Genomic DNA, 17,590 nt, shown 5'->3' with positions numbered 1-17,590 from the left:
TCTACTAACTTTTTAGATAAAAACTAATAACTGGATAGTTCAAATAAATTTCCTTAATTTGAAGGATATTTATGAAATAAAATGGATTATATCGCCTATAAGTAATGAATTTACAATTAATTATGGGTATCACCCGTTGACCACGGACGCTGTAAAGTGTTCGAAACGTCGGGGTGAATTGTAAATTCAGTATACGTGATATAATCCGTTTCCATAGTTATGTATTTATCTATTTAAGTATGTATGTAATATCGTCGCTTAGCACCCATAGTACACGCTTTGCTTAGTTTGGGGCTAAGTCGATCTGTGTAATGTCCCCAATATTTATTTATTTATTTTAAAACTATGAGACATAGATATAACTATAATAAATTGCATGAGTAACTGTCGCGGTAACCGAAGACAATATTTTGAAGTATATTTGTCAACATGTGTACATATATGTAGTAAGTACCTATAGGTGGTATGGTCCCTATAGATAGTTAGTAAGGCACCATGAATATCATAAAACAATCAAGTAAGTAATAGAACTAATATAGTATTTTTCACACAAACCAATACCCTGTTTAGACTTCTATTAGTTAACCTAGAGACAAATAAAGTCCATTAAACTCTACTTTTCGCAATTGTATTAAGCAACTTTATTGAAAAAAAAAACAGTAGACTAGTGTTCCTGGCGAATTATGGACCTATATGGAATACGTTTGTAATATTTGTATTGAATACATATAATCATAATTATTATCTAATCTGTACGAGTAGCCTATAACGTAACGGGAACAAGTGCAAAAAATATAGTTAACACGTTATTGATTCAAATAAAACGAGTATGTATAAAACCAATTCGTATTCGTTCGCTAAATTATTAAATTTCACCTATTTTTTAAATACAAACCGGCACGGCAATAAGTCGATCGGTCCGCCGGCCGCCTCGTGTGTTCAATACCCGAACGGTGCCGAAGTCCGTGCGTCCGGCCGTCCGGCCCCGAACGCGCATTCGGCACTACACGCGCGAACGGCACTACACGGGAACGGACTTCGGCGGGTTCGGGTAGTTCGGACGCTTAGCACCGCCGGGGCTAAGGGGCCGGGCGCACGGATCGGCGGGTAGTACCGAATATCCAGAGCCCTACAAAAAATGTGTTAAGTACTTATAATAGCATTTTTAGCAACTGTTGATTGCGCAAAAATAACAAACGATGCATCATATTGCCAGTTATATTTTACTTTTGGATTTTCTACCATGAACCTTTGTCACGTCACGTCACAACAAACACCTGAAGGTCGCCAACCTCCAAACGAAATGGCAATTAATTTTCAGTAAGATGGCGCCACGAGACAGAGTAATAGAAGCGTCGTGCTGACAGCTCGTATATCAACGCGATTATCCTGTCAACTGTCACCGCGACGGTAATGAAGCTGTCTGTACCTAGTTTGAACTTGATTACAATATCTATACCCACATAATACATATACTAGTAGCATGTTAGACTTTCTATTTGACGACCGGTCTGGCGCAGTCGGTAGTGACCCTGCCTGCTACGCCGCGGTCCCGGGTTCGAATCCCGGTAAGGGCATTTATTTGTGTGATGAGCACAGATATTTGTTCCTGATTCCTGAGTCATGGATGTTTTCTAAGTAAGTATATAAGTATTTATATATTATATATATCGTTGTCTGAGTACCCACAACACAAGGCTTCTTGAGCTTACCGCGTGGGACTCAGTCAATCTGTGTAAGAATGTCCTATAATATTTATTTATTTATTTATATTATTTATTAATATTTTTCATCCCATTCGCTCGTAAACGGTGTTATTAGTTATTACATTCCAGTAATACGTAATGAGCTATTTTACCGCCCTAGCGCCATAGTAAAGTGAATACCTAGCTGGTGCCTTCCTCGACCTGTCAAAAATTACAGGATGACGGATGAATGTTCAAAATGTCAGCGTAGGTATTTTAATACATTTAGTTTACATTTTGGTTATTACTTCGCGAGTGTGATGAAAAACATTGTGTGTACGAGTACATATCACTGGCGGCAGACTCGAGTTATTAAAGCCCTCGGCGTCGGTCTCCAAACAACCTCTCGTTCGTCGACTGGTCGCGTTTTTGACAGGCGGAAACTGTGAGGTAACCGAGAGTGGCTGGGCGGCACTTTCAGCGGGGAGCGGGAGTGGCCATACTGTACGATAGTACTCTATATTTTACTGTGCTATCGCACCCTTTGTAAGTGCCTGCCAGATTTGCAAGTTCCGAATTTAAAGTTGTCTCGCTATAAAACTCGGGACACCGTGCTATCGAATCTGATGTGATATGCACCTAAAGCTCTATGCCGCCCCGGTTCCATATTTTCATCATTTTAATCAGAGGTAGCGGATCGAATCGTGATGAAACATTGCACATCGCGCGCACTCGGGCGTACTTCAAAGGCATTAAAACATTCACGAGCGCTCTCCGATGGTTTCACATCCAATAATGCTTTTACCTAGTACCACTGACCTCGTTGTAGTTTGTATAAATATGTCGTTTAGTTTTTATGGGAGGCTATTAAATAGACAAGTGATAATGGAGAAATCCTTCTATGTATGTCGGGCCGGCGCGCAATATGTATACATTTCACGCGATTCCCATAACTTATGAATTGCAGTCGGGAATTCTCTCAGAGTTTTTTTTAATTATTAAATGGCCAGTCCTTACCTTGCCTTAGGTGTGACCTTAGTCGCACCTGACCTGATGGAAAGTGACGACAACGCCGAAGTTCTAGCTCACTGGTTCAGTAATAACCTATTCACTCTAGACTTGAATTCACCGAGATTGTATTCGACCGGGAATACAGATGATTCCTTAGCAGTTCGCATTAGGAAAGAAGAGGCAAACCTCTTCGCTCGAATGAATGGTAGGTCGACAACGTAAGGGTAAAACCGCTCCTCGCGCCTGGGTGCGTGTTCCAGCATCAGCCAACTGAGAGTTAACCGCTTATACAGGGTTTGGTTCGGTTGCACCAAAGCGTCTATTACCGAATTTAGCGTCCGACTATTTTTTTATCGGAATTTCCATTAGACTTCCGCTGCGTAACGTTGATGTGTCTGTTAACTTTGTTGATGCAACCGGCCCTTAAACTGTATTTAGTCAGCTCCAAGTTGGTTAACTAACCTTAACTTCCCTTAACACAAGCGTCGGAGATTTTCTGCTACCTACCATGCTGAGGGATCGGAAAATGCAATATTGTCCCACGCAAAAAGCGCTCTGAAAAAAGGTTAACAAGTGGTGTCTAAATTGCTGTATGATTTAGGGCGCCCACACCGTGGCAAATGGCATTTCATGTTAGTCTAGTATACATTATGTACCTGCAACAACTTTCGTACACGTCTTATATAAGTATAGGTACCATATGAATAAAGAATTTAGTATTTGTATTTTTTGTACCTATACATTGTTAGTAGAGGAGAATATTAAATATAGGTACTTCTACCGCAGTAATGGTTAAAATTAAGATGAAGACAAAGAAATATTGACAAAATTGACATATTTTATGATCGAGTAGAATATCACACCTCTCCCGACCCGCTTATTGCATTTCGTTATAGCTCCCGGCTCGCTCCATAGCTCGGGCTTTTAATGGAATCAACGCGCTCGCTGGCCCGGACTCTCACGGGTGGGTAACCCCATGTGGCACGGTATAGTAGCAATCTACTGCAATAATACTCCGCACAGTCAAATAACATTCACTAAGGTAATATAATACATCAGTATATATGAGAATCAGTCGATATCAGAGCTAGTCATTTACAATATTTTCATGTGATCGAGTAAAATTTCACACCTTTCTCGTACCGCTTATACTTGTAGGTACATAGAATTTCGTTAAAAGCTCCTGGCTCGCTCCATCGTTCGAGCTTTTAATGGAATCAACGCGCTCGCTGGCCCGGACTCTCACGGGTGGGAAGCTTCATGTGGCGCGATGTGGCATCAATCTACTGAAATAATAGTTTGCACACTGCAACAATCACGATAATTTTACATATATTTGAAGCGTACCTCCGGTATAATTGATTCCAAAGTCCAGAAAGAACCTTTAACGTCACAAACGTTTGCAAAAATCTGTTCAATACGATACCAACAAGTGATCAAAACATGTGGCGATGGCGTGGCGTAAAGTGAGCTGCAACATAACTGCAGTCGATAAATTGTTGTAACAGCTTCAAGTTATATATATTAAAAACTATCGAATCGTAATGATATCCATTATAAATCCCAAAGTCCAAAACACTTCATATCATACTGTAATCAGAACTGCGCCCCCTACCCCTAGGTGTCATTCGTACACAGTAAATAAATAAAAAAGTCACATTCTCATTGATCTCACCTTACATAAGCGACGCGCCCTAACTACACACTTAACAATTTATTTGCCACCACACCTTACCGAGTCTAAACTCAACAGCATACTAAATTCACTTTTATCCCTAGCGTACTAAAGTCTACCCGTAATTCTTGAACTGTAAAAAGCTTGGCGCCGTTACAAAGTTGTTTCGTCAACATTTTCAGCTCTTTTGAGATAATGACACACGTTGGGAAAGGAAAAGTGGTACAGAAGATGTTGCGTTATTCTTTATTGTTCGCTTTTATTCTTTTCTAAAGCATTGCTGTAGGATATCGAGTTGAACAGTTCAGCAAAGGAATTTAGTTCATTTAAAAGAAACGCTGTTCGACTTTGAGCCTACATTGGTTCCTAGAAGCTTGCCGTAATTTCGAAACGATCTCAGCCACTTTAAAAGCCTGTTGTGTTAAATTGAAGTAAAATTACAAACTTGGAATTTAGGATAATTAAGTAAATTAACAGATTATTGATCCCTGACAACATCACGTATCATTGGATAAAGTGGGCGAATTTTGACACTTATTAAATAAAATAGCTCATTCTCAGCAGATATTAAATGTTTGATGTAATATTTGAATACGTCGAATTTTAATTAGATCTTGATACGACATAGATCGGATATGCCGTATTCGTTTAAAGAATCGTCACTTTTGACACTGACAGTATAATATCGTAGTGACATCTTACTCACAATCTTAGAAGCATTGTTTGAATACGGCAGTAATTTGGACTAAGTAAAAATTAAGAGACGGATTCTAATTTGGCAGTTCACTAAACATTAAGGGCCAGTTGCATCAACTACATTTGACAGACACATCATCGTCACGCAGCAGACGTCTATGAAACTTTCCATACAATAAAATTTAACGAATGCTTTAACGATGACAGACGGTTTGATGCAACCGGCCCTTAATCGAATGAAGGTCATGCCTTGACGATCACCCATGATCATGGTACGGAGTGAAGAAAGTCGAGCGTAAGATTCGCTCCGCGGTCGTGTCAAAATAAGTTCCAACCATACAATTTATTTGCGCCATCCGGTTTGCCATTTAGCCTTACATGTCTTTACATCCTGGGAGCAAAGCTTTTTATAATATTCTATTTGTTTTTTGCTAACTGATTGTATTTTTACAGGTCGGTGCGGCTCAGGCAGTCCGTGCGAGCAGCTCTGCCGCGAGCTCCACGACGGCACGTTCGAGTGCGGCTGTGCACCCGGCTTCGTGCTGCATGTAGACGGCTACGGCTGTCTCGGTGAGTGTCCTCAGTCTTGGAGCACCCAGCGAACATTCTAGGTAGTAGCAGGTTGAGAACCCATGCTAGCAACTATGCATTTAAATACGCATTGTTGCTGTGTGTCGGGGTTCGTGCTGCCTGTAGACGGCTACGGATGTCTCGGTGAGTTTCCTGAACTTCGTAGTGTTCGGAGCACCAGTGAACGTTGTTCTAGGCTCTGGGATGCTGTGTTGGCAGCTCTGTCGAGAGTTTCATGGCCGGGTTTTAGGCTGTGCGTTGACGGCTGCCTTGGTATGTTTATGTGCTCTGACCCCAGACTTTAGATTGGTTATTAGAATTGCCTTTTTGGAAGAATAGGTATTATACATTTTCTAACATTCTAACTTCATACATTTTAATTTCATAGATTTTATTTTACAATACAAGTTAGTTACGTCCAAAAGTAGATTATTATTATGTTCATTCGTCAACCATCTGTCAACCTGGTATTAGCGCGCTCGAGTGCTGCACCCGTGATCAGCTATGACTTCTTTGGAGACTTGTATTCATCGTCAGTGCTAGTTAGGGCGACATTTAAGAGCGTTTTCCCGGCTAGCAACTTTTTCTGCCAGCAGCTTATTTCATAAAAAAAAAATACTTTATGAAACAATGTATATAGATAGGTATTATCTAACATCCTAACATTTTGTTCATTTCGCAGAGTTGAACTCAACCAAACCTTCAGAAACCTCACTAGACACCGAGGAAGATGTCCTCTACCAAAAAGATGTGTCATTCTCGGCCGAGCTAGAAGTCGCCCCGTCCATTACCAATAGAGTAAAGCCTACACTAAGACCTATTGATAGAACAACGCCGCCTGTAGAAGATAGAAGAACTAACCAGTATACCGCAGAAAGGTCGAAAGAAGTTGATGGACTGAAGAGCTTGATAGAAGATGGGGTTAGTCGGAATGATTTGACGATCATTGCTGATGAGAATATTAAGAATGGTTTGTTGGAGGCGAGTCAGAGTGTGACGACGCAAGGACCGAGCTTGGAGCAAAAAGTGAGTAACTTTCCTAAAAAAAACATAAGTACATACTTACTTAATCGTACACCAAACGTATCCAAAATACCTTAAGAATTTATTATACTATCAGCTGCAAATGTATTCATTCATTTTTTTTTATGGGATAGGAGGCAAACGAGCAGACAGGTCGCCTGAAGTCGCCATAATTTCTCTATGCACTTTTGCAGCTGATGGTACATGCATTGTAGCAACAGCCTTAATTTTACCCATAACGTGAAACATGGCATAAAATCCTAGATTTCGTTCCGACTTTTCCGTAAGGTATGCGAGTGTGCCTGTGCATGCGGAAAATACCTGTTAGTGTTTGTTTACCTAAGTGTGTTTTCACAATATCCGATCCGATATCGGATGTCGGAAGGATTTCAAAGGTAAAATCAAAGATGGCGGCATAAATATATTGGGATATCGGTCCGACATCCGATAATGTGAAAACGCACTAAGTGTTAGTGTGCGCCAAAACAACCTTCTTTTCTAGTTTAATTGTAAGTAAGAAGGATTATGATCTTATCCGTGGCAAATACTAATTAAATAATGGCGATCAGGTGCCGGACGCAACAGTGGCGCCACCATGGACGGCGGCGGTGGAAAACTGCAACTGTGCCCCCTGCGATGGCGCGCGCTGCTCCTGCCCGCTATCGCCCTCCAAGTGCAAAGGTTAGTGTTTAATGTCAACACATAATTTATGTAGCGCATTAAAATTAGTTGCCGAAGTAACCACGAGTAACTGAAGGCACGTTGCGTGCGACAATCGTCGAATTTCGTATGCTAAGTCCTAATTTTACACGTGGCGTATAGGTAAAAATTCGAAAAGAGTCAGTAGCAAGAAAATAGTAGGTGTTTAATATTTTTGTATTGAGTGGTCCAATATTGGTGAATTGTAAGTAATGTACAGTCAGACAAGAAAGTGGTGTGGTTTACAACTTTTCGACTCTATGTTAAACACATAAGGTCGAAAAGTGGTAAACCACTTTTTTGGCTGACTGTACTTATTATTACACAATATGTTAATTACATAAACTTTAAGCGATAATCTACATTCAGAATGTGAAAAAAGTAAATTTTTAGACAGATTTTATGCTTAATTGTCGTCACAAACTTGACATCGAGTTAATTTTTCTTAACAACTTTCGCTAATTTTCAAATTCCGAAAATACCTTACTATAGCATATTTGCAAAACTATTAAGTAAGTCGTATAATACGTACTTGTATAATCTTTCACACTTTTTGATGAAATACCACCCTTAAATATACTCAGTGACATTTTTATCTCAAGTATTTTGTCTCAAGTTGTGTTTACAATGTTCTCGAGAATTCTCGTAAAGCCTGTTAAGGGATGCGGAGCCTCAAGTGCTTCTTTAGAAAACTGTTCGTACAGTCAACAACACAGCTGTGAATACAAAGTGCTAAAAATATGTTTTCACCTCTCTAGCTCGGAAAGGACTTTTTTATTCTTTAAAATCAGATAGCAAAATCGCATTTTATCCACAAGAGTGCAAAGAATATTTGAAATCCGAACGTGTCATTAGTTACTTTTTTAAATATAATTTCTTGTAAAGGCATGTCCCAGACAGGACAATTTTCTCCCTGTGCTTAAATTGTCTTAACAAATCATGTGATGCGAACGTAAAAATAATTTCATATAGAATTGTATCCGACTAAAAACATAAAATTCAAACAATTTTATAACATGATTTTACCATAAAACACTTGAAATCGTACAAGAAATTGTATTTTTGACTCTTCCATTGTACTTATTCAGAACGCACCTTAAGTAACATTGTAATCTCAAAACGCGTGAAACGGAACGCACCCAAATAGATTTTTCTTTTTGATTCTTAATTTGAAACTTTTGTGGTGTCGGTCGGTGCATCGTGGAAATTGTAATAAACGCAAATTGACTTATTTCCAGTTGTTTTTATTGCGTGTTTCCTCGCTTTAGTGAGGTGAAAAGTTATGTGTTACACACGGGATGCAAAGTTAGTTTACCTCGTGTGTATTGCAACACTCTCTGCGCTCAGGATTCTAGAATCCATTCGCTAGTTCGTGTTGCAATTCCACACTCGGTTAAAATACAACTTTGCTCCCTTGTATAACAAATAACTATTTCACCACACCAACTGGTAAAGGTTTACAAAATTTACAATTTTTTTTTTTGAAATTGAATATAGTTTTCTGAATTTAAGTTTGATGTTTTATAGTCAGTATTTTGTTGGTGTTGGTGTGATGAAAAATATCGTGTTTCACTCGGTGGCAATTTGGCAAAGTTTGTTTAACCTACGTGCCTTTAAACCCTCGCAACGCTCAAGATTCCACTTTTTGGTCCACTCGCTACGCTCGCGGTTCAATATTGGAATCTTTTACTGCTCGGGTATCAATATTGGCACGTGCGGTTAAACAACAACTTTGCCCCCGTAATGTACAGGCAATAAAGTTCTACATAGTTTAGAGACAAAAAAGTAGCCTATGTCACTCTCCATCCCTTCAACTATCTCCACCTAAAAAAATCACGTCAATTCGTCGCTCCGTTTTGCCGTGAAAGACGGACAAACAAACAGGCATACACACTTTCCCGTTTATAATATTAGTATGGATACCTACATGTAGTCCACCACATCGATTTCGATGACGGCGACCTCAGCAGTCAAGAGTTTTCCCCCTCGTGATCTCTTATGTGGCTAGCCAGGCCAAACTTGCTCTTAAAAATTCGATCACATTCACGGCAATACAGTTGACCAGCCGTGTTGTACGACTTGTACGTAATGTATGTATACACGTCGGAGAGCTTAGGTCTTTCCTTACGTAATTGGCGTTTTGTGTCTAATGTCGTGTCGTGAGGCGATTTTCCTCAAACAATTTGATGGATTCGAAGGTGGTAGACCGCCAAGATGACCGGTTAACAACGAGCTCCTCCCAACGTGCAGGATCGATAGCACACGCATTCAGGTGATGTTTCAGTACGTCCTTATAGCAAAGATGCTGACCGCCGAGCTTTCGCTTACCCTCTGCTAATTCTGAGTAGAAAATATACCTACACAATGTATGGCGAAAGAACGCCCGAAGCTTTATTTAGAATTTTAGGCATACCAGCATCCACATTATTTGCCGTAACGGTTAAACGTCCGTACAATAATGTTCCCGATTCGATTTTATTAGACCGGAAGCACAGGCCGCCATTACGGGAGCCACTTCCGAGGGACCGGAAGTTGCGGATAACTTGCGTCTAACATTCGCTATTGAGTTGGGCCTGACACAGATATTCCTAACGGGGTTTGGAAATTTGTTTAGAGATAAACTGTTTTCCCGGTTTTATGAACTCGTGGTAAAGTTGAAATTTTGTTAGTACAGTCAGTTGCAGGGAAAAGTAGACCCCCTTGCACACAAATTTGTAGCTGACTGTACCTACTTTATTTTCATCTAACTACATTTTATTCAACAGTAGTAGGTAAAATCTGAATAGCTGGAAAAATGCTATCGGTTTCGTTGACATAGTGCTTCAGACATTTTTAGCTGTTTTACAAGCGGTAGACCTATTTCAAATTACTTTCCATACCATGCTGTTATTATTGATCTATTGGTGTCAAGAAATGAGTTTTTCAATTTCATTTATTTAAAGGACCGAGATCATTGTTGTTAGTACGCAATTACATAATGATAAATAACTTAAATATATGGTTAGTATTCTACAAATCTAAATTATCTAATATTATTTGGTATGGCCAGATCGGTAGGTATCGTATCACAATGACATATTAATAAACAATGTTCGAATAAGGCTGAAGTTTGTAGGTAATGTGTGATTGGATCTACAGCCTTTTTCACCATAAGAAATATCAATGTATAAGTAGGTAGTTAAGATTCAATGAAGCATATTACCAAAAAAGCATTATGTGATCTAAGTGCCATTATTTTGCCGTACATTTTTTGCATAGAATATGGTTTACTACTAGTCGAATCAGCTTCTTTTTAAGAACTGTCAAAACGATTTGCTAATATGGAATTACTATGAAATACTGAGGAGTGACGTGACGGTCAAAACATTTACTTTATATCTTCCTCTTTGACTTATTAAATAGAAATTATGTTTAAATATAACTACTGTCCATATATTTCTTCTAGTTATATTTTGCTTTATTTCGTCTCTGCATAAAATAATTTATTTTAAGTATAGGAAACTAGCCTATTTTATTATGATCCATCCCACCGTCGCCCTGTGTTATGTGCAAGGGGAACGCGTACTAGTAACGATTTTCTCTGGTAAAATACTTTTTATTTCGAAAATTTCTAAGCAGGAATGTAATAATATGCAAATCGAAGATGCAATTCACCCCAGCGCCCAACTTCGGCATACGGCGAATTATAAACTTCTCTCGATCTTTGATCTACGATAAAACGATGTCTGTGGTGCTCAAAGTTTTGATTTGCGAATGCAGGCGAGGCTTTTATTTTACGAAACCAGCCAGAAGGTATAATAATACAAAATATAGTGGTAAATTTTTTTTAATTGAGCTTTATTATAAAATATACTATAACAGTAATTAAATATTGTATAAGCAATAGGTACAGTCAGCTGCAGAGAAAAGTAGACCCCCTTGCATACTAATTTGTATATTTTTATTTGCAGCTGACTGTACTATCATTCAGCGTAGAATATAGTGAATCAGATTACATTTTTGAAGAAAAAAGTAAGTGAACTTTCAGGTTATAAAATTTCTGAAATGAAAAAACAAACTCCAAATCCAACCGACCTAAAATAATAGCCTGATCAGAAAAAGATACTCAAGTCAAATACCTATTAGAAAATTTAAACACAAACAAGTTTTAACGGGGCATGGATAGGTATCATAAAGCCTATTTACATATTAGATTTAAAATAACAGCCGACAATTTATGCCCATGTAACAACACTAGTCAGACTATTGACCACCTTTTAAAAGAATGCCCAAAATTTACCAATAGTCGTATCCACCATGAAAGCACCTGGGATTTTTTGAAAGTCAACCCATATGAAATAGCAAGCGTCATTACAAAGGAATCGTCAACAGAATCGTTCACAAAACACATCAGCAAAATTATCAATAGTCTAAAAAAGTTTAATAATACCTAAAGAGCAATTTACCACAGCTTCAAGGTGATCGCCCGTATTCCTAGACAGGTCCATTCATCTTTAAAACAAAACTTAATAAAATAAAAAAAGTAAAAACAAGTCAAGCTCTAGACTAGATACGATGCGGATCGAATAATACGGATTTGACCTTAATGAAAATGACATGGTTTTGAAGATATTGCACAAGACAAGAATGGCACGTTTTAAAAATTAAACGACCAATATCTCAAAAACCATGACACTTTCATTAAGATCAAATTTGCTTAATGAGATAGCTAATGAGTTGTCCTATAACCCCTTTTAGTGTTGGCGTTGGTTTTAGGGACACCCGGTATAGCTAATGTATCGTGTGTTAGTTATGATATGATGGAGCTGTAAGTAAAGTTTGAGAGCCGCAGTTTTGGGGTAGTGCCCTAATCGACACTAAAGAATTCGGGGCAGTTATCGCCCCGATCAGGAGGGCAGGTGAGTAATTCAGGGAATGACCCGCGCGGCCCATCGAAGGGTACTTCAGGCCCCCATCTACATAACTATCGGACCTTGGAGCAAACAATAATTTACTCGTACCTCAATATACTATCCCTGAACGAAAGATACCTATACCTATACATAACTCCGTCAGGGATAAATAACATACATACATACATACAATCACGCCTGTATCCCTTAAAGGGGTAGGCAGAGCACATGAACTACTAAGTTTCAGTGCTACTCCTGGAAAAAAGGGGTTGAAAAAAATCCAAATTGTGACATTACAGTGACAGGTTGCCAGCCTCTCGCCTACGCCACAATTTAACCCATATCCCACAGTCGACTTCTACGACACCCACGGGAAGAAAGGGGGGGGTACGGGGGGGGGGGGATAAATAAAGTGAATGTTTTTTTTTTGTGGTTAAGATGACGTCACACAGGTGTTTGATAGGTACTCATAAATGGCCACACTGATTATATTTAACAAATCTAATACATACCGGTCAAAGCATAACCTACTCAAATTGGCAAAACAGAGGTTCTTAACGTTTAAATGCTGTATCTAGAGAAGGCAGTAAATGCACTGACTATATACAGACTACTTATAGTATATTATTTAACTTTTCCATAACGCTTCTATACTTCATTTTCTTTGAACGGTCACGGTGAGCGAGGAAAGAATGGCATGTGCAATGTAATAAGTAGTAAAACGAATACTTCGACTTCTTGGCATAATGTTTAGCTTGGCTTTCTTTCTAAAAGTAAAATGTGGTATCCATAAGAATAGCTTCACTGAATAATTTAAAATAAAGCATGATTCGAAAAAAACAATTTTGTAAAATGCACGTCACAATCAACAACAATTCACGAGTTTGACACTAACGTAAAGTCTGTATCTTACTTTCTAAACATGTCGTTAGGACTATAATAATGGCTAGATATAGTAGGTACGAGTTATAACCTTGTACTTTTGGCTGTTGAAAAAAGTGTAAACAAACCGGATCCGTCAAATTTGAGGGTTGTTTATTAGGTAACGTTTGGTTCCTGATTTTTTTCTCTATTTAAAAATAAATTGAGCTTACTACTATTTTCCATTTCATTCCACTAACATGTAATTGTGTTTAATTTGACGAAACATAATACACCTTCATGAATACAAACAAATTCATTACATTTAATTAATATTATTATTTTCTTCAGGGAATCATCAACCAAAAAGTACCCAATTTTGCAGAGGTTTAAAACTCATGGTTGCATTTTAATCTGGGTGTAACACTACTAAAATAGAAAGGTACTAGACCTTACACGATTTTTATATTTTGTCTGTTTGACATTTTCCATTGCTTGTTATCAATCATCATCATCATCTGTTCCAAATTTGATATTTGTGTTTTCGAGCTTCCGTTTCTCCGTATGAGATGATGATGATTGCTATATTTATGTATTTTTTATACTAGATGGTAGTTTAGTTGATTCAGTAATATTTATAGGTATCACACTAAATTTTGATGAAATACAGAGAAATATAAAAAACAATAGAAATATAATGAAGATTATCTGTGCATAAAATAATAAAAAATATGAAATAAATAAATAAAATAAAAATATTTCGTTCTATTCTATGTGTTTAATGGTGAAAACATGTATATTTTTAACCCATTAACGGCTAGCGGTGCCATACGGCATCGCTTTTCCTGTGCTTAGTATTTCGCTGTCTAAGGTTACAATTATTGAAAAACTAAACAGATTTTTGATGAATTAGATACCTAAGGGTACCAGTTATCACTATAACCACATATGTTGTAGCAATTTGGATTATATCTACTAATTTCGAGTACCCAAAAATATAGTATCTAAAAATGGGCAAATTCTTCATGTTCGGTCTGAGGAAAATGGTCAAAAATGGTTTTATTTCTAGTAAAGTATAAATTAAATGCATTTTATTCTATTTTGGTATATATTATTGATCCGATGGTACTCAAAAACTATTAAATTTTAATTTCACTTTCCGTGTATAGCACGGCAAAATTTGCCGATGCCGTACGGCATCAGTAGCCGAGTATGTTGTATTTTCAAATGATATAATATTACGTGTATTATGTTTTAATTCCTCTTATGTTTTAGCGTTTTGATTAGTTTTAGACTATTATTGTCCTATTTCAACATATCTAGTGAAATTGCTTCAAGAAAAGTAAGGTTTTGAGTTATAACATCTATGTTGGTCCTCTTTCCCATACAGTATATCAAGGTTTAACCCACTTGGTTATAAATTAATTTCTAACAACACTGGTTGAGATTAAGATAGGATGATGGCGTGGTAGGATGATGCTTTTTACAGCTAAGAAATCTCAATACCGGTATCAATTTAATTAAAAGCTTCATATAGTATAACCTTACACCGGAGCTTCATATACCTCGTTTTTAGCCACTATAGAACAATTAGGATGTCAATGCTACATTGTGATGAAGATTTTGGTCACTTAGTGGTTACTAATAATATACAGATATATTCAGACTGTTTCACAAACGGTTTAGAACAAAATTAGTGAGATCAATATAAAGCAGTTGGCTATGTCTGGAATCTACCTAAACAATCAGTCATTTTCTGGTACCATGCGCTGAGGGTGTACCTCCTAGATGGGTCTTATAATAGTGTAAAAAACAATTCAGATAACGTAGTTGCCAGTACGATTTAGGCCTTTATCCTTAATGTACGTAAAACTTACAAGTTACATAAATATTTAAAAAATAACAACTTGTAATTGTTGACACGGTACAAGGCTAGAGGTGCCATATGGCATCAGTATTTTTCTCCAAAACTATTGGTCCGATTTAAATTTTAACTTTCGGTCTCTGATCCTGGAGAGAAATATAGTAATATATTTAAAAATTATCAAAATCGGCAACATGAAAAAAAATCAGCCGTTAATGGGTTAAGTAAAACGCAATACTTTATATGTACGTTATTTTATTCTGATGAGGACGATGACGACGATGAGGATGAAGACGAAGATGATTCTGTCACATTTATTATTATTCTGTCGGCCAAATCGTCAATCATGTTGTCTAACTCTTTCATTTCTTCTCTTCCTTGATGACATGTTCTTCGCATCTTCTCCAGTTTTCTGGTTTCACATTAGCAATGTGCGTTTGCCGACCCATTATAAACTTGTACTTACACTCGTTCATGTGTATTTGGTAAAATTAAGCGAAAGTATATATTTTTGGAATGGAAAGGACTATAGTGGTGAGCTCAATTATTTTTAAATTAAATACGAAAATTTTAACAGGAACCAAACGTTACCTGATAAACAACTATTTGACGGTTTGTTCACAGTTTTTTTAAATACCTAAAAATACAAGGAATCGCATTGTTACTCTCACCTTACTTACCATTTATGCGTTTATAATCATTAAAATTGGCTCACCATAAATAAAAATTACCAAGTAAGTAGCCACCTACAATTGTGTTCTTCGATCTGGCCTTAAAGGTTCACTACCCCTGGATCTGTCAAATTTGACGGCTCCGGTTTGTTTACACTTTTTTCAAGAGCCAAAATTACAAGGTATAGGTGCATACAGAATTAAGTAATAAGTGAATATATATCTCAGTAGGTACCAATGTGTTACGTGTAGAATTCACATAAGGCTCCCCAGGTGTTGACAAGCGCATTTAATTATGAATTTATGATACCTATTCTATCAACTCCAGTTTCCATAATGTCACAGGCCATTTCTCATAAAATGTGCGATGCGACAAGCTCTCAAATAACAACAATGTGGCTTCCCCAAGCGATCTATCTTCAGGCTTCAATTAATTTAGGTATAGTGTTTCGCACGCATAAATTTTAGCGCCCTCTTATTTTCGTACGATTGGGGCGGCAGCGTGACAATCAGGAAGCCATAAGCGTGTCTAGTGACGCGTGATGTGCAATCAACATCTTGAAACGATTTATTGGCGGTGACACATATGCTGTGTCATGCATAGAATGGTTTCCGCCATGACGTATGGGATACGGCATAGCAGTCGTAGGCAGTATAGGTAAGATTGCTACGCCATGCCGAAAGCCATATATGTATATGTATTGTTGAAAATACAAATACGTTTGTCTCTTTCGATAACTGAAATGGCTTTTGCTTTGGAATAGAACAAGCAATTGCATTGCTTTACTAAGCAATATGAGGCGAGTATTCTGAATGCGTAATATTCAATCGTCAATAACACATACAATCAGCTTTGGCAACAAAAAATATTTTTATTTATCCACATAAAGCGTACAAAAAGGTTTCGTAGTAAATTTTAATTTTTAAAATTTCCTCAAACCTCGAATAGACAAAATACAAAAGTCAGCTAAGTATTTCACAAAACAAGATTACCGATGTCAAATAGATTACAACCCGACCGATATATCTTCAAGGCTCGATTAATTTACGCAAAATGTTTCGATTCGATTCGCGTAACTTTTTCAGCACCCTCGCATTCGTACCCTCGGGGCGTGACAGAGCAGGGTGCTCTGCCAAAAGTTCCAAGACGACAATTAGTTACTCTCTTATTGAACGAAACATTTCGAACGAAGCATTTCAAGTGACGTACTTGTAGTCAGTAATAACTAAAACCTTTTAACATGTTTTTGACACATATGCTGTGCCATCTTCTTGACAATCGTTTTCGCCATTTACCCGGACTACGGCGTAATCGTAGCACTCCTGTCCATTCCGGTAACATTTAATGTCCCAAGCCTAAAGGGTCCTCTAGCTTCATCTGCAACGAGAACGGATTTCTGTCAAAAAATCATATGAAAACGTCCTTCTTAAAATTTAAGGACCTTTAGTACCTAATGGAACGCAACAAATGGATATTTTTAGAGAATTCGTCTATACATTTTAAAACAAGGTAACCGATGCCAAGACATATCTTCAAAGTCCTATTAATTTACGCAAAGTGTTTCGATTCGCGGCGCGTAACTTTTTCAGCACCCTCGCATCCTTGGGGCGCGAGCGTGACAGAACGGACGTCATGAACGTCTCAAGTGACGCGTGATGTACAGTCAGCATGTTTTGTATCGGGAATCCATACACAGCCAAGACTTTATGCAATATTCGCCCGAATGCTGAAGCACACAATACAAATATGTCAGCATATTAAGCTATGAGACTATGAGTAATGTCAGACAGGATTTATAAATACAGATATGTCCAAAGTTGTACAGTCTGTTTAGGAATTATGTACACTTCATTTTAATCTAATGTGTCACTTGTCAATTTTCTTCATGTGTGACAAAGTTCAATGTTAAACTGCAAAATTGTTGGCAAAGACATCAATACAA

At 37.7% G+C, this 17,590-nt stretch overlaps 1 protein-coding gene across 1 annotated transcript in view; it reads left to right on the top strand.

The window, feature by feature from the left end:
* The first annotated feature begins 495 nt into the window (after positions 1-495).
* Positions 496-17,590, top strand: part of LOC125239188 (pikachurin) — a 98,021-nt gene continuing 80,926 nt past the window's right edge. Inside the window, exons 1-4 of the mRNA XM_048146709.1 lie at positions 496-517; positions 5,521-5,637; positions 6,320-6,663; positions 7,230-7,341. Of these exons, the coding sequence (XP_048002666.1) occupies positions 496-517; positions 5,521-5,637; positions 6,320-6,663; positions 7,230-7,341 (595 nt within the window). The remainder of the gene's footprint in view (positions 518-5,520; positions 5,638-6,319; positions 6,664-7,229; positions 7,342-17,590) is intronic.

The sequence above is a fragment of the Leguminivora glycinivorella genome, chromosome 2 (genome assembly GCF_023078275.1).
Source record: "Leguminivora glycinivorella isolate SPB_JAAS2020 chromosome 2, LegGlyc_1.1, whole genome shotgun sequence".
NCBI classification, from domain to species: Eukaryota; Metazoa; Arthropoda; class Insecta; order Lepidoptera; family Tortricidae; genus Leguminivora; species Leguminivora glycinivorella.
Note: the sequence above shows the minus strand (reverse complement) of the source record. Positions and strands in the feature narration are given on the sequence as shown.